This window comes from Cherax quadricarinatus, chromosome 2 (assembly GCF_038502225.1).
Source record: "Cherax quadricarinatus isolate ZL_2023a chromosome 2, ASM3850222v1, whole genome shotgun sequence".
Lineage (NCBI taxonomy): Eukaryota > Metazoa > Arthropoda > Malacostraca > Decapoda > Parastacidae > Cherax > Cherax quadricarinatus.
In genome coordinates, this window is record NC_091293.1 from 10,229,557 (window position 1) to 10,247,909 (window position 18,353).

Sequence of the window (18,353 nt, forward strand, 5' to 3'; positions counted from 1 at the left end):
TCCTACCACTGGTGCAAGGTGAGCTATGATGCCTTCCCCTGCCTACCACTGGAGCAAGGTGAGCTATGATGCCTTCCCCTGCCTACCACTGATGCAAGGTGAGCTATGATGCCTTCCCCTTCCTACCAATGGAGCAAGGTGAGCTATGATGCCTTCCCCTGCCTACCACCGGTGCAAGGTGAGCTATGATGCCTTCCCCTGCCTACCACTGGAGCAAGGTGAGCTATGATGCCTTCCCCTTCCTACCAATGGTGCAAGGTGAGCTATGATGCCTTCCCCTGCCTACCACTGGAGCAAGGTGAGCTATGATGCCTTCCCCTTCCTACCACTGGTGCAAGGTGAGCTATGATGCCTTCCCCTGCCTACCACTGGAGCAAGGTGAGCTATGATGCCTTCCCCTTCCTACCACTGGTGCAAGGTGAGCTATGATGCCTTCCCCTGCCTACCACCGGTGCAAGGTGAGCTATGATGCCTTCCCCTGCCTACCACTGGAGCAAGGTGAGCTATGATGCCTTCCCCTGCCTACCACTGGAGCAAGGTGAACTATAATGCTTTCCCCTGCCTACCACTGGTGCAAGGTGAGCTATGATGCCTTCCCCTTCCTACCACTGGAGCAAGGTGAGCTATGATGCCTTCCCCTGCCTACCACTGGAGCAAGGTGAGCTATGATGCCTTCCCCTGCCTACCACTGGAGCAAGGTGAGCTATGATGCCTTCCCCTGCCTACCACTGGTGCAAGGTGAGCTATGATGCCTTCCCCTTCCTACCACTGGAGCAAGGTGAGCTATGATGCCTTCCCCTGCCTACCACCGGTGCAAGGTGAGCTATGATGCCTTCCCCTGCCTACCACTGGAGCAAGGTGAGCTATGATGCCTTCCCCTTCCTACCACTGGTGCAAGGTGAGCTATGATGCCTTCCCCTGCCTACCACTGGAGCAAGGTGAGCTATGATGCCTTCCCCTTCCTACCACTGGTGCAAGGTGAGCTATGATGCCTTCCCCTTCCTACCACTGGAGCAAGGTGAGTTATGATGCCTTCTCCTTCCTACCACTGGAGCAAGGTGAGTTATGATGCCTTCCCCTTCCTACCACTGGAGCAAGGTGAGTTATGATGCCTTCCCCTTCCTACCACTGGAGCAAGGTGAGCTATGATGCCTTCCCCTTTCTACCACTGGAGCAAGGTGAGTTATGATGCCTTCCCCTTCCTACCACTGGAGCAAGGTGAGTTATGATGCCTTCCCCTTTCTACCACTGGAGCAAGGTGAGCTATGATGCCTTCCCCTTCCTACCACTGGAGCAAGGTGAGCTATGATGCCTTCCCCTTCCTACCACTGGAGCAAGGTGAGCTATGATGCCTTCCACTTCCTACCACTGGAGCAAGGTGAGCTATGATGCCTTCCCCTTCCTACCACTGGTGCAAGGTGAGCTACGATGCCTTCCCCTTCCTACCACTGGAGCAAGGTGAGCTATGAGGCCTTCCCCTTCCTACCACTGGAGCAAGGTGAGCTATGATGCCTTCCCCTTCCTACCACTGGTGCAAGGTGAGCTATGATGAATTCCCCTTCCTACTACTGGAGCAAGGTGAGCTATGATGCCTTCCCCTTCCTACCACTGGAGCAAGGTGAGCTATGATGAATTCCCCTTCCTACCACTGGTGCAAGGTGAGCTATGATGAATTCCCCTTCCTACCACTGGTGCAAGGTGAGCTATTATGCCTTCCCCTTCCTACCACTGGTGCAAGGTGAGCTATGATGAATTCCCCTTCCTACCACTGGTGCAAGGTGAGCTATGATGCCTTCCCCTTCCTACCACTGGAGCAAGGTGAGCTATTATGCCTTCCCCTTCCTACCACTGGTGCAAGGTGACCTATGATGAATTCCCCTTCCTACCACTGGAGCAAGGTGAGCTATTATGCCTTCCCTTCCTACCACTGGTGCAAGGTGAGCTATGATGAATTCCCCTGCCTACCACTGGTGCAAGGTGAGCTATTATGCCTTCCCCTTCCTACCACTGGTGCAAGGTGAGCTATAATGCCTTCCCCTTCCTACCACTGGTGCAAGGTGAGCTATGATGAATTCCCCTTCCTACTACTGGAGCAAGGTGAGCTATGATGCCTTCCCCTGCCTACCACTGGTGCAAGGTGAGCTATTATGCCTTCCCCTTCCTACCACTGGTGCAAGGTGAGCTATGATGCCTTTCCCTGCCTACCACTGGAGCAAGGTGAGCTGTGATGCCTTCCCCTTCCTACCACTGGAGCAAGGTGAGCTATGATGCCTTCCCCTGCCTACCACTGGACAAAGGTGAGCTATGATGCCTTCCCCTGCCTACCACTGGAGCAAGGTGAGCTATGATGCCTTCCCCTTCCTACCACTGGTGCAAGGTGGCTAGAGAGCACATCGAAGTGCTAGAGAGCTAGAGAGCACATCGAAGTGCTAGAGAGCTAGAGAGCACATCGAAGTGCTAGAGAGCTAGAGAGCACATAGCGGAGTTTCCATAGGAAACTCTAAACTAGGAGGAGAGTAAACTTGCGTTATTAGTTGGAGTAGCGAGGAGTCAGAAGGACTTGTAAGGTGGCAGCTGTGCTGAGAAGTTGGTCTGCTATATCTAGTGGAACCTTTCTGTGGAGATGGAGGTGTGAACTGGTAGACGAGGGTGGACTTTATTTTATTCTGCTATTCTGGCAAGAGGTGTGAGATTAAAAAATAATGAATGTAACACAAAGTAGGAGTTGTCACAGTTGCTCTTTGCTGATGACACTGTACTTTTAGAAGATTCTGAAGAGAAGTTGCAGAGGCTGGTGGATGAGTTTGGTAGGGTATGTAAAAGAAGGAAATTAAAACTGAACATAGGAAAGAGTAAGGTGATGAGGATTACCAAAAAAAAATTAAGCAATGAAAGAATGGATATCAGATTGGAGGGAGAGAATATGGAGGAGGTGGATACATTTAGATATTTAGGAGAGGACGTGTCAGCAGATGAGTCTATGAAAGATGAGGTGAATCATAGAATTGATGAGGGGAAAAGGGTGAGTGGTGCACCTAGGAGTCTGTGGAGACAACGAACTTTGTCCACAGAAGCAAAGACAGGAATGTTTGAGAGTATAGTTATACCAACACTCTTATATGGGTGTGAAACATGGGAGATGAATGTTGCAACGAGGAGAAGGCTGAAGGCAGTGGAGATGCCATGTCTGAGGGCAATGTGCGGTGTGAATATAATGCAGAGAATTCGTAGTTTGGAAGTTAGGAGGAGGTGCGGAATTACCAAAACTATTATCCAGAAGGCTGAGGAGGGGATGTTGAGGTAGTTCGGATATTTAGAGAGACTGAAATGAAATAGAATTACCTGAAAAGCGTATAAATGTGTAGTGGATGGAAGGCAGGGTAGGGGTCGGCCTAGGAATGGTTGGAGGGAGGGGGTAAAGAGGGGTTTTGTGTGCGTGGGGCTTGGACTTCCAGCAAGCATGCGTGAGCGTGTTAGGTAAGAACAAGTGGAGACAAGTGGTTTTTAGGACTTGACGTGCTGTTGGAGTGTGAGCAAGATAATTTTTATGAAAGGAGTCAAGGAAACCGGCAGGCTGGACTTAAGTCCTGGAGATGGGAAGTACAGTGCCAGCACTCTGAAGGAGGAGTGTTAATGTTGCAGTTTTATAAGTGTAGTGCAGGCGCGCCTCTGGCACGTCAGTGATGGAGTGAATGATGATGAAAGTGTTTCCTCTTTTCCGGATCATCCTACATTGATAGGAAATGGCCAATGTGTTAATAAAAAATTAATAGTAATTTCAAGTCTGTCTAGTACCATTTATTACATCATTGTCCCGTAAACTCGATCTCTCTTAGTATTATTCTCCTTTAGTTGTATTGAATAAGAGTTTATTAGATAATTATCAACAGAGGATAAGTCCATATTTGTATGGTAAATATCAGAGTAGAGACTTTGTTTACTTTAACCCATTACCAGAGTTGTTTATTATTTGATCTGAAGGAAGAGTTGGGATAAGTAACCTTTAGATTCTTAGAAGATAATGAGTGTGGAAGAGTTAACCTTGTTCACCCTAATAGTGAGGGTGGAAAAGTTAACCTTGTTCACCTGATAATGAGGGTGGAAGAGTTAACTTTGTTCACCCTGATAGTGAGGGTGGGAGAGTTAACCTTGTTCACCTGATAGTGAGGGTGCAAAAGTTAACTTTGTTCACCTGATAATAAGGGTGGAAAAGTTAACCTTGTTCACCCTAATAGTGAGGGTGGAAAAGTTAACCTTGTTCATCTGATAGTGAGGGTGGAAAAGTTAACCTTGTTCACCTGATAATGAGGGTGGAAAAGTTAACCTTGTTCACCCTAATAGTGAGGGTGGAAAAGTTAACCTTGTTCACCTGATAATGAGGGTGGAAAAGTTAACCTTGTTCACCTGATAGTGAGGGTGGAAAAGTTAACTTTGTTCACCTGATAATGAGGGTGGAAAAGTTAACCTTGTTCACCCTAATAGTGAGGGTGGAAAAGTTAACCTTGTTCATCTGATAGTGAGGGTGGAAAAGTTAACCTTGTTCACCTGATAATGAGGGTGGAAGAGTTAACCTTGTTCACCCTAATAGTGAGGGTGGAAAAGTTAACCTTGTTCACCTGATAATGAGGGTGGAAGAGTTAACTTTGTTCACCCTAATAGTGAGGGTGGGAGAGTTAACCTTGTTCACCTGATAGTGAGGGTGGGAGAGTTAACCTTGTTCACCCTGATGGTGAGGGTGGAAGAGTTAACCTTGTTCACCTTATAATGAGGGTGGAAGAGTTAACCTTGTTCACCCTGATAGTGAGGGTGGGAGAGTTAACCTTGTTCACCTGATAGTGAGGGAGGAAGAGTTAACCTTGTTCACCTGATAGTGAGGGTGGGAGAGTTAACCTTGTTCACTCTTATAGTGAGGGTGGGAGAGTTAACCTTGTTCACCTGATAGTGAGGGTGGGAGAGTTAACCTTGTTCACCCTGATGGTGAGGGTGGAAGAGTTAACCTTGTTCACCTGACAGTGAGGGTGAGAGAGTTAACCTTGTTCACCTGATAGTGAGGGTGGGAGAGTTAACCTTGTTCACCTGATAGTGAGGGTGGGAGAGTTAACCTTGTTCACCTGATAGTAAGGGTGGAAGAGTTAACCTTGTTCACCTGATAGTGAGGGAGGAGTTAACCTTGTTCACCTGACAGTGAGGGTGAGAGAGTTAACCTTGTTCACCTGATAGTGAGGGTGGGAGAGTTAACCTTGTTCACCTGATAGTGAGGGTGGGAGAGTTAACCTTGTTCACCTGATAGTAAGGGTGGAAGAGTTAACCTTGTTCACCTGATAGTGAGGGAGGAAGAGTTAACCTTGTTCACCTGATAGTGAGGGTGGAAGAGTTAACCTTGTTCACCTGATAGTAAGGGTGGAAGAGTTAACCTTGTTCACCTGATAGTGAGGGTGGAAGAGTTAACCTTGTTCACCTGATAGTGAGGGTGGAAGAGTTAACCTTGTTCACCTGATAGTGAGGGTGGGAGAGTTAACCTTGTTCACCTGATAGTGAGGGTGGAAGAGTTAACCTTGTTCACCTGATAGTGAGGGTGGAAGAGTTAACCTTGTTCACCTGATAGTGAGGGTGGAAGAGTTAACCTTGTTCACCTGATAGTGAGGGTGGAAGAGTTAACCTTGTTCACCTGATAGTGAGGGTAGAAGAGTTAACCTTGTTCACCCTCATAGTGATTATCTCACATGTATTCATCCTTCCTTCCAACACTCCACTGAGAGTAAGTGATCCTCAGGCAACATCTTGACAGGATGGGGTGGAGGTGAACACAACAAAGGACGCCAACGTCGTCCTGGACGCCGATGAAGGAGTGCTGACGGTGCAGAAGGCGACGCCTGAGGACACAGGATTTTATGAGTGCCTGGTCATGAACCGTGCAGGAACACTGCAAGCCTGGTTCATGGTCTCCTACGTGCCAGCCACACAGGTTCACCATTGTGAGTGAAGGTTGCTTCTGTGAGGTGGGCTAAGATGTGTATTAGTGGGTCATAGGTAGAAAGTAGGTGAGAGAGACAGGCGGAGACAGAGACAGACAGGTGAACACACAGACCGAAAAAGATAATTCATTACTCAAACAACTGTTTGTCACCCTCTGTAAGCTAATTGGCTGACAGCCGCACTGACAATCTTAGGACCACCAGCTCACGGGTTCGATTCCCGGCAGTTCGTTTGAATTATTACACTCATTTATTACGAGTTTTCGACATGCTGACAAGCACCTTAGAAGAGGCAGCAAGAACTAATTCTGTGAATGGCTACTGGAGGTGGGGAGGGTAGTACTCCTCAGAAAAATGGAAATGAGTCGCAGTTCGTGGCTAGCACAAACCTTCCCAACAAGAAAAGAATTTCTAGGTTACGGTACTGCTTGTGAGTCTGTGTAGCTTAACTGGAAAAGAGGTGGACTGATACAGTATTTGATGGATAATCTTAGTTTTGCCAAATCCCAGCATTTCATTTGTGCTGTTAAGTCAGTTTGTTACAAATTTCACACAAACACACACACACACACACACACACACACACACACACACACACACACACACACACACACACACACACACACACACACACACACACACACACACACACACACACACACACACACACACACACACACACACACACACACACACACACACACACACACACACACACACACACACACACACACACACACACACACACACACACACACACACACACACACACACACACACACACACACACACACACACACACACACCTGGAGACCTGGACAGGCTACAAGCCTGGTCCAGCAATTGGCTCCTTGAGTTTAACCCTTCCAAATGCAAAGTCATGAAGATTGGGGAAGGGCAAAGAAGACCACAGACACAATATAGTCTAGATGGACAAAGGCTGCAAACCTCACTCAAGGAAAAAGATCTGGGGGAGAGTATAACATCGAGTATATCTCCTGAGGCGCACATCAATCAGATAACTGCTGCAGCATACGGGCGTCTGGCAAACCTACGGATAGTGTTCCGATACCTCAGTAAGGATTCGTTTAAGACTCTGTATACCATTTACGTCAGGCCCATACTGGAGTATGCAGCACCAGTTTGGATCTCACACCTGGTCAAGCACGTCAAGAAATTAGAGAAAGCGCAAAGGTTTGCAACAAGACTAGTTCCAGAGCTACGGGGATTGTCCTACGAAGAAAGGTTGAGGGAAATCGGCCTGACGACACTGGAGGACAGGAGGGTCAGGGGAGCCATGATAACGACATATTAAATACTGCACGGAATAGACAAGGTGGACAAAGACAGGATGTTCCAGGGAGGGGACACAAACAAGAGGTCACAATTGGAAGTTGAAGACTCAGATGAATCAAAGGTATGTTAGGAAGTATTTCTTCAGTCATAGAGTAGTCAGGCCGTGGAATAGCCTAGAAAGTGACGTAGTGGAGGCGGGAACCATACATAGTTTTAAGGCGAGGTATGATAGAGCTCATGGAGCAGGGAGAGAGAGGACCCAGTAGCAATCAGCGAAGAGGCGAGGCCAGGAGCTATGAATCGACCCCTGTAACCACAAATAGGTGAGTACACACACTCAGATAACTCACAGGGATGTTAGGAAGTATTTCTTCAGTCACATAATTGTCACAAGTGCAACTAAGGTGACATTTATTGTGGCAATGTTTCGCTCTCCAGGAGCTTTATCAAGCCATTACAAACAATACATGGACACAGAGGGTATATAAAGGCTCAGAGTGAGGTGTAATACTAGTGAGGTACCATTTCGATGTTCACTAGTGGTAGTAGTAGTAGTGGTAGTGACAAAAGTAATACAATATGGTAGAGCAATTAATTCGTACATGAGTAAAAGGATATAAAAGCTATTACTTGGGTAACATAAAAATAGATTGGACAAATATAAACTGGAATGAGGCAGCTTGTTTCAGTGTTCACTCTCTGTGCTTTGTGTAGTATAACAGGAGAGACTATGTGATGGCAGGGTTTACTGTTTTCAGGAGGATTCTTGCTAAGACTTCGGAGATGGTGAAGCTGCCGTTGTTTTGTTTAATTGTATTCGAAACAGCGATCAGTGCTGATTCGAGGCACTTGCGTCTGCGGAAATTAGTTTCTTTGATCACTAATTGGGCGTCTCTGAATTTCATGAGATGATTGGAGGAATTTCGGTGTTGTACACAGGCGTTGTTCAGGTTATCGTTCCTACATGCGTAAATGTGTTCATTGAGGCGGGTGTCGAGGTTTCTGGCTGTTTCACCTACGTAAATCTTGTCACAGCCTCCACAGGGTATAGTGTAAACTCCTGCATTGACTGGTTCGTGGTGCTTGGATTTTGTCCTGGTTATATCCTTTATTGAAGTGCTAGAAGCGATGGCGACTCTGGTGTTAGCTTGTGAAAGTGCTTTTGAGACGTTCAGTGCAACCTGACTGTTGGGAAGAATTATAACTTTGCTGGGAGTGGTGTTGATGCGTGGAGAATTTATGATCTGAAGAGCTCTTTTCTTGCAGTCTTTGATGAAAAAAGAAGGAAAATGTAACTCTGTGAATGTTTGGTGAATGTATGTACACTCCTCGTCAAGAAACTCAGGACTACAAATTCGGTATGCTCTTAGGAAAAACCCGATGATGATGCCTCTTTTGGTCTTGGTATCTTGACTGGAATAGAAGTGTGTGAGATCATTTTTATTGGTGGGTTTCCGATAAACTTGAAATCTTAGGTTGTTGTCTACTTTGTGAATGAGGACGTCGAGGAAAGGTAGCTTGTCATTGGACTCTTCTTCTAGTGTAAACTGGATCGCCAGTTCAACTGCGTTGAGCCTTGCCTGAAGATCCCGTACATCAAAACGTTTTGGAGTTATTACGAGGACATCGTCCACGTAACGTAACCAAGTGACGCTTGAAGGGATGATGTTGGCGAAGTGTTCGGACTCTAGGTGTTCCATGTATAAGTTGGCTAGGACGGCACTGATGGGGGACCCCATTCCCATGCCGTAGGTTTGTTTGTAGAGCTTGTTATTGAAAGGAAAACAGTTGAAATTAACACAGAGTTCAATTAAGTCAACAAAATCTCCGGGAGGTAGAGGAAGATTAAGGTCCTGATTGACTTTACGTCGTAGAACCTCGATGGCTTTTTTGGTAGGTACTTTTGTGAAGAGGGAAGTCACATCCAAACTGCTTAGTTTCTTGTTACGGATGGAGAGGTTACGGATGCGGTTGAGAAGGTCACCTGAGTGTTTAAGATGAGCGGGGCTGATGGTCCCCAGAAGGCAGGAAAGATGTTTGGCAAGAACTCCGGCTAGTTTGTGTGGAGCACTGCCTATTCCTGACGTGAATAGGCAGTGCCGTCCTAGCCAACTTATACATGGAACACCTAGAGTCCGAACACTTCGCCAACATCATCCCTTCAAGCGTCACTTGGTTACGTTACGTGGACGATGTCCTCGTAATAACTCCAAAACGTTTTGATGTACGGGATCTTCAGGCAAGGCTCAACGCAGTTGAACCGGCGATCCAGTTTACACTAGAAGAAGAGTCCAATGACAAGCTACCTTTCCTCGACGTCCTCATTCACAAAGTAGACAACAACCTAAGATTTCAAGTTTATCGGAAACCCACCAATAAAAATGATCTCACACACTTCTATTCCAGTCAAGATACCAAGACCAAAAGAGGCATCATCATCGGGTTTTTCCTAAGAACATACAGAATTTGTAGTCCTGAGTTTCTTGACGAGGAGTGTACATACATTCACCAAACATTCACAGAGTTACATTTTCCTTCTTTTTTCATCAAAGACTGCAAGAAAAGAGCTCTTCAGATCATAAATTCTCCACGCATCAACACCACTCCCAGCAAAGTTATAATTCTTCCCAACAGTCAGGTTGCACTGAACGTCTCAAAAGCACTTTCACAAGCTAACACCAGAGTCGCCATCGCTTCTAGCACTTCAATAAAGGATATAACCAGGACAAAATCCAAGCACCACGAACCAGTCAATGCAGGAGTTTACACTATACCCTGTGGAGGCTGTGACAAGATTTACGTAGGTGAAACAGCCAGAAACCTCGACACCCGCCTCAATGAACACATTTACGCATGTAGGAACGATAACCTGAACAACGCCTGTGTACAACACCGAAATTCCTCCAATCATCTCATGAAATTCAGAGACGCCCAATTAGTGATCAAAGAAACTAATTTCCGCAGACACAAGTGCCTCGAATCAGCACTGATCGCTGTTTCGAATATAATTAAACAAAACAACGGCAGCTTCACCATCTCCGAAGTCTTAGCAAGAATCCTCCTGAAAACAGTAAACCCTGCCATCACATAGTCTCTCCTGTTATACTACACACAGCACAGAGAGTGAACACTGAAACAAGCTGCCTCATTCCAGTTTATATTTGTCCAATCTATTTTTATGTTACCCAAGTAATAGCTTTTATATCCTTTTACTCATGTACGAATTAATTGCTCTACCATATTGTATTACTTTTGTCACTACCACTACTACTACTACTACTACTACCACTAGTGAACATCGAAATGGTACCTCACTAGTGTTGCACCTCACTCTGAGCCTTTATATACCCTCTGTGTCCATGTATTGTTTGTAATGGCTTGATAAAGCTCCTGGAGAGCGAAACGTTGCCACAATAAATGTCACATTAGTTGCACTTGTGTCCTTTTACTTTACATATTGTCGGTAATTCTACCAACTTTATTACACATAATTGTCAGAAAGTGGAATAGTCTGGGAAGTGATGTAGTGGATTATTATTATTATTATTATTATTATTATTATTATTATTATTATTATTATTATTATTATTATTATTATTATTATTATAAAAAAAAGAAGCGCTAAACCACAAGGGCTATACAGCGCTGGTGATGTAGTGGAGGCAGGATCCATACATAGCTTTAAAAAGAAGTATGATAAAGCTCATAGAGCAGGAAGAGTGACCTAGTAGTGACCAGTGAAGAGGCGGGGCCAGGAGCTGTGTTCCAGGCGACCCTGCCACGTGTCACCAAAGAAAGATAATAAAGTGAAAAAATGTGTGATCATTGAAAGAAATACAGTGAACAGGGGACATTATATATCGAGAAGAAACGGAGGTGGATATACACCAGGACATCACATCGAGCTGGACAATCTACAGGCTGCTACAGGCTGCTACAGGCTGCTACAGGCTGCTACAGGCTGCTACAGGCTGCTACAGGCTGCTACAGGCTGCTACAGGCTGCTACAGGCTGCTACAGGCTGCTACAGGCTGCTACAGGCTGCATTGCAAGTATTCACGTTTGCATAGTTGTTGGGTGAGACTTTGGGTTTCCAATTAACCGCCAAGTTGACTGTGAATGATCCAACTCTCCTAGTACGATAAAGGATAAAGGATAAAGGATAAAGGATAAAGGATAAAGGATAAAGGATAAAGGATAAAGGACAGGCTATCAAGTATTCAATAATGAATAGCAATTGGTAATTTATAGAACAAAGCGAGACAGGAGTCTATTAGACTCGGTAGAAGTAAAGGCATAGAGGATGCAAAATAGTAGGTAGGTGTGGGTCAGGTCACAGGAGGGTGTGGGTCAGGTCACAGGAGGGTGTGGGTCAGGTCACAGGAGGGTGTGGGTCAGGTCACAGGAGGGTGTGGGTCAGGTCACAGGAGGGTGTGGGTCAGGTCACAGGAGGGTGTGGGTCAGGTCACAGGAGGCTGTGGGTCAGGTCACAGGAGGGTGTGCGTCAGGTCACAGGAGGGTGTGCGTCAGGTCACAGGAGGGTGTGGGTCAGGTCACAGGAGGGTGTGGGTCAGGTCACAGGAGGGTGTGCATCAGGTCACAGGAGGGTGTGGGTCAGGTCACAGGAGGGTGTGCATCAGGTCACAGGAGGGTGTGGGTCAGGTCACAGGAGGGTGTGCGTCAGGTCACAGGAGGGTGCGGGTCAGGTCACAGGAGGGTGTGCGTCAGGTCACAGGAGGGTGTGGGTCAGGTCACAGGAGGGTGTGGGTCAGGTCACAGGAGGGTGTGGGTCAGGTCACAGGAGGGTGTGCGTCAGGTCACAGGAGGGTGTGGGTCAGGTCACAGGAGGGTGTGGGTCAGGTCACAGGAGGGTGTGGGTCAGGTCACAGGAGGGTGTGCGTCAGGTCACAGGAGGGTGTGGGTCAGGTCACAGGAGGGTGTGCGTCAGGTCACAGGAGGGTGTGGGTCAGGTCACAGGAGGGTGTGCGTCAGGTCACAGGAGGGTGTGGGTCAGGTCACAGGAGGGTGTGGGTCAGGTCACAGGAGGGTGTGGGTCAGGTCACAGGAGGGTGTGCGTCAGGTCACAGGAGGTTGCGGGTCAGGTCACAGGAGGGTGTGGGTCAGATCACAGGAGGGTGTGCATCAGGTCACAGGAGGTGGTGCATCAGGTCACAGGAGGGTGTGCGTCAGGTCACAGGAGGGTGTGGGTCAGGTCACAGGAGGGTGTGCGTCAGGTCACAGGAGGGTGTGGGTCAGGTCACAGGAGGGTGTGAGTCAGGTCACAGAAGGGTGTGGCTCAGGTCACAGGAGGGTGTGCGTCAGGTCACAGGAGGGTGTGCGTCAGGTCACAGGAGGGTGTGGGTCAGGTCACAGGAGGGTGTGCGTCAGGACAGAGGAGGGTGTGGGTCAGGTCACAGGAGGGTGTGGGTCAGGTCACAGGAGGGTGTGGGTCAGGTCACAAGAGGGTGTGGGTCAGGTCACAGGAGGGTGTGCATCAGGTCACAGGAGGTGGTGCATCAGGTCACAGGAGGGTGTGCGTCAGGTCACAGGAGGGTGTGCATCAGGTCACAGGAGGGTGTGCATCAGGTCACAGGAGGGTGTGCATCAGGTCACAGGAGGGTGTGAGTCAGGTCACAGGAGGGTGTGGGTCAGGTCACAGGAGGGTGTGCGTCAGGTCACAGGAGGGTGTGGGTCAGGTCACAGGAGGGTGTGGGTCAGGTCACAGGAGGGTGTGCGTCAGGTCACAGGAGGGTGTGCGTCAGGTCACAGGAGGGTGTGGGTCAGGTCACAGGAGGGTGTGGGTCAGGTCACAGGAGGGTGTGCGTCAGGTCACAGGAGGGTGTGGGTCAGGTCACAGGAGGGTGTGGGTCAGGTCACAGGAGGGTGTGCGTCAGGTCACAGGAGGGTGTGCATCAGGTCACAGGAGGGTGTGGGTCAGGTCACAGGAGGGTGTGGGTCAGGTCACAGGAGGGTGTGGGTCAGGTCACAGGAGGGTGTGCGTCAGGTCACAGGAGGGTGTGGGTCAGGTCACAGGAGGGTGTGCGTCAGGTCACAGGAGGGTGTGGGTCAGGTCACAGGAGGGTGTGGGTCAGGTCACAGGAGGGTGTGGGTCAGGTCACAGGAGGGTGTGGGTCAGGTCACAGGAGGGTGTGCGTCAGGTCACAGGAGGGTGTGGGTCAGGTCACAGGAGGGTGTGTCAGCAGGGTGTGGGTCAGGTCACAGGAGGGTGTGGGTCAGGTCACAGGAGGGTGTGGGTCAGGTCACAGGAGGGTGTGGGTCAGGTCACAGGAGGGTGTGGGTCAGGTCACAGGAGGGTGTGGGTCAGGTCACAGGAGGGTGTGGGTCAGGTCACAGGAGGGTGTGGGTCAGGTCACAGGAGGGTGTGGGTCAGGTCACAGGAGGGTGTGGTCAGGAGGGTGTGGGTCAGGTCACAGGAGGGTGTGGGTCAGGTCACAGGAGGGTGTGGGTCAGGTCACAGGAGGGTGTGGGTCAGGTCACAGGAGGGTGTGCGTCAGGTCACAGGAGGGTGTGGGTCAGGTCACAGGAGGGTGTGGGTCAGGTCACAGGAGGGTGTGGGTCAGGTCACAGGAGGGTGTGGGTCAGGTCACAGGAGGGTGTGGGTCAGGTCACAGGAGGGTGTGGGTCAGGTCACAGGAGGGTGTGCATCAGGTCACAGGAGGGTGTGGGTCAGGTCACAGGAGGGTGTGGGTCAGGTCACAGGAGGGTGTGGGTCAGGTCACAGGAGGGTGTGGGTCAGCTCACAGGAGGGTGTGGGTCAGGTCACAGGAGGGTGTGCGTCAGGTCACAGGAGGGTGTGCGTCAGGTCACAGGAGGGTGTGGGGTCACAGGAGGGTGTGGGTCATGTCACAGGAGGGTGTGGGTCAGGTAACAGGAGGGTGTGCATCAGGTCACAGGAGGGTGTGGGTCAGGTCACAGGAGGGTGTGGGTCAGGTCACAGGAGGGTGTGGGTCAGGTCACAGGAGGGTGTGGGTCAGGTCACAGGAGGGTGTGGGTCAGGTCACAGGAGGGTGTGGGTCAGGTCACAGGAGGGTGTGCGTCAGGTCACAGGAGGGTGTGCGTCAGGTCACAGGAGGGTGTGGGTCAGGTCACAGGAGGGTGTGGGTCAGCTCACAGGAGGGTGTGGGTCAGGTCACAGGAGGGTGTGGGTCAGGTCACAGGAGGGTGTTTGTCAGGTCACAGGAGGGTGTGGGTCAGGTCACAGGAGGGTGTGCGTCAGGTCACAGCAGGGTGTGGGTCAGGTCACAGGAGGGTGTGGGTCAGCTCACAGGAGGGTGTGGGTCAGGTCACAGGAGGGTGTGTGTCAGGTCACAGGAGGGTGTGCGTCAGGTCACAGGAGGGTGTGCGTCAGGTCACAGGAGGGTGTGCGTCAGGTCACAGGAGGGTGTGGGTCAGGTCACAGGAGGGTGTGCGTCAGGTCACAGGAGGGTGTGCGTCAGGTCACAGGAGGGTGTGGGTCAGGTCACAGGAGGGTGTGGGTCAGGTCAGGTGTGGGTCAGCTCACAGGAGGGTGTGTGGTCACAGGAGGGTGTGCATCAGGACAGGGTGTGCGTCAGTCACAGGTCAGGTCACAGCAGGGTGTGGGTCAGGTCACAGGAGGGTGTGCGTCAGGTCACAGGAGGGTGTGGGTCAGGTCACAGGAGGGTGTGGGTCAGGTCACAGGAGGGTGTGGGTCAGGTCACAGGAGGGTGTGGGTCAGGTCACAGGAGGGTGTGCGTCAGGTCACAGGAGGGTGTGCGTCAGGTCACAGGAGGGTGTGGGTCAGGTCACAGGAGGGTGTGCGTCAGGTCACAGGAGGGTGTGGGTCAGGTCACAGGAGGGTGTGGGTCAGGTCACAGGAGGGTGTGGGTCAGGTCACAGGAGGGTGTGGGTCAGGTCACAGGAGGGTGTGGGTCAGGTCACAGGAGGGTGTGGGTCAGGTCACAGGAGGGTGTGCGTCAGGTCACAGGAGGGTGTGCGTCAGGTCACAGGAGGGTGTGGGTCAGGTCACAGGAGGGTGTGCGTCAGGTCACAGGAGGGTGTGCGTCAGGTCACAGGAGGGTGTGGGTCAGGTCACAGGAGGGTGTGGGTCAGGTCACAGGAGGGTGTGGGTCAGGTCACAGGAGGGTGTGGGTCAGGTCACAGGAGGGTGTGCATCAGGTCACAGGAGGGTGTGGGTCAGGTCACAGGAGGGTGTGGGTCAGGTCACAGGAGGGTGTGGGTCAGGTCACAGGAGGGTGTGGGTCAGGTCACAGGAGGGTGTGGGTCAGGTCACAGGAGGGTGTGGGTCAGGTCACAGGAGGGTGTGGGTCAGGTCACAGGAGGGTGTGGGTCAGGTCACAGGAGGGTGTGGGTCAGGTCACAGGAGGGTGAGGGTCAGATCACAGGAGGGTGTGGGTCAGATCACAGGAGGGTGTGGGTCAGGTCACAGGAGGGTGTGGGTCAGATCACAGGAGGGTGTGGGTCAGGTCACAGGAGGGTGTGGGTCAGGTCACAGGAGGGTGTGGGTCAGGTCACAGGAGGGTGTGGGTCAGGTCACAGGAGGGTGTGGGTCAGGTCACAGGAGGGTGTGGGTCAGGTCACAGGAGGGTGTGGGTCAGGTCACAGGAGGGTGTGGGGTAAGCCAGGTAAGGGAGCACTGCAAACCACATACACACTCATACATCACAACACACAAGAGGTATGTCCTACGAAGAGAGGTTAAGGGAAATCAACTTGACGACACTGGAGGACAGGAGAGATAGGGGGGACATGATAACGACATACAAAATACTGAGAGGAATTGACAAGGTGGACATAGACAGGATGTTCCAGAGATTGGACACAGTAACAAGGGGACACAGTTGGAAGTTGAAGACACAGATGAATCACAGGGATGTTAGGAAGTATTTCTTCAGCCACAGAGTAGTCAGTAAGTGGAATAGTTTGGGAAGCGATGTAGTGGAGGCAGGATCCATACATAGCTTTAAGCAGAGGTATGATAAAGCTCACGGCTCAGGGAGAGTGACCTAGTAGCGATCAGTGAAGAGGCGGGGCCAGGAGCTCGGACTCGACCCCCGCAACCTCAACTAGGTGAGTACAACTAGGTGAGTACAATCCCACCTACTTTTCAGACACTTAATAAACCCACATAGTTTCACGCACACACACACACACACACACACACATACACACACACACACACACACACACACACACACACACACACACACACACACACACACACACACACACACACACACACACACACACACACACACACACACACACACACACACACACACACACACACACACACGAGTAATGGTACGTGGCGAGGTGTCAGGGTGGGCACCTGTGACCAGCGGGGTCCCGCAGGGGTCAGTCCTAGGACCAGTGTTGTTTCTGGTATTTGTGAACGACATGACGGAAGGAATAAACTCCTAGGTGTCCCTGTTTGCAGATGACGTGAAGTTGATGAGAAGAATTCATTCGATCGAAGACCAGGCAGAACTACAAAGGGATCTGGACAGGCTGCAGACCTGGTCCAGCAATTGGCTCCTGGAGTTCAATCCCACCAAGTGCAAAGTCATGAAGATTGGGAAAGGGCAAAGAGGACCGCAGACGGAGTGCAGTCTAGGGGGCAGAGACTACAAACCTCACTCAAGGAAAAAGATCTTGGGGTGAGTATAACACCAGGCACATCTCCTGAAGTGCACATCAACTAAATAACTGCTGCAGCATATGGGCGCCTATCAAACCTCAGAACAGCATTCCGACATCTTAATAAGGAATCGTTCAGGAACCTGTACATCGTGTACGTTAGGCCCATATTGGAGTATGCGGCACCAGTTTGGAACCCACACCTAGCCAAACATGTAAAGAAACTAGAGAAAGTGCAAAGGTTTGCAACAAGACTAGTCCCAGAGCTAAGAGGTATGTCCTACGAGGAGAGGTTAAGGGAAATCAACCTGACGACACTGGAGGACAGGAGAGATAGGGGGGACATGATAACGACTTACAAAATACTGAGAGGAATTGACAAGATGGACAAAGACAGGATGTTCCAGAGACTAGACACAGCAACAAGGGGACACATTTGGAAGCTGAAGACACAGATGAATGACAGGGATGTTAGGAAGTATTTCCACAGATTAGTCAGGAAGTGGAATAGTTTGGGAAGAGATGTAGTTGAGGCAGGATCTATACATAGCTTTAAGCGGAGGTACGATAAAGCTCATGGTTCAGGGAGAGTGACCTAGTAGCGACCAGTGAAGAGGCGGGGCCAGGAGCTAGGACTCGACCCCTGCAACCTCAAATAGGTGAGTACAACTAGGTGAGTACACACACACAAACACGCACACGCACACACACACACACACAGGAAAAGAGTGGTGGAACACCTAGAAAGGAACGATCTCATCAACAGCAGCCAACATGGTTTCAGGGACGGGAAATCCTGTGTCACAAACCTACTGGAGTTCTATGACATGGTGACAGCAGTAAGACAAGAGAGAGAGGGGTGGGTGGATTGCATTTTCTTGGACTGCAAGAAGGCGTTTGACACAGTTCCACACAAGAGATTGGTGCAAAAACTGGAGGACCAAGCAGGGATAACAGGGAAGGCACTACAATGGATCAGGGAATACTTGTCAGGAAGACAGCAGCGAGTCATGGTACGTGGCGAGGTGTCATAGTGGGCACCTGTGACCAGCGGGGTCCCGCAGGGGTCAGTCCTAGGACCAGTGCTGTTTCTGGTATTTGTGAACGACATGACGGAAGGAATAGACTCTGAGGTGTCCCTGTTTGCAGATGACGTGAAGTTGATGAGAAGAATTCACTCGATTGAAGACCAGGCAGAACTACAAAGGGATCTGGACAGGCTGCAGACCTGGTCCAGCATTTGGCTCCTGGAGTTCAATCCCACCAAGTGCAAAGTCATGAAGATTGGGGAAGGGCAAAGAAGGCCGCAGACGGAGTACAGTCTAGGGGGTCAGAGACTACAAACCTCACTCAAGGAAAAAGATCTTGGGGTGAGTATAACACCGAGCATGTCTCCGGAAGCACACATCAACCAGATAACTGCTGCAGCATATGGGCACCTGG

The 18,353-nt window shown here is 50.2% G+C and overlaps 1 protein-coding gene across 1 annotated transcript in view; it reads left to right on the top strand.

The window, feature by feature from the left end:
• LOC128684530 (vascular endothelial growth factor receptor 2-like) overlaps positions 1-18,353 on the top strand; it is a 103,930-nt gene that overhangs the window by 74,912 nt on the left and 10,665 nt on the right. Inside the window, exon 9 of the mRNA XM_070089582.1 lies at positions 5,789-5,975. Coding sequence (XP_069945683.1) covers positions 5,789-5,975 — 187 coding nt within the window. The remainder of the gene's footprint in view (positions 1-5,788; positions 5,976-18,353) is intronic.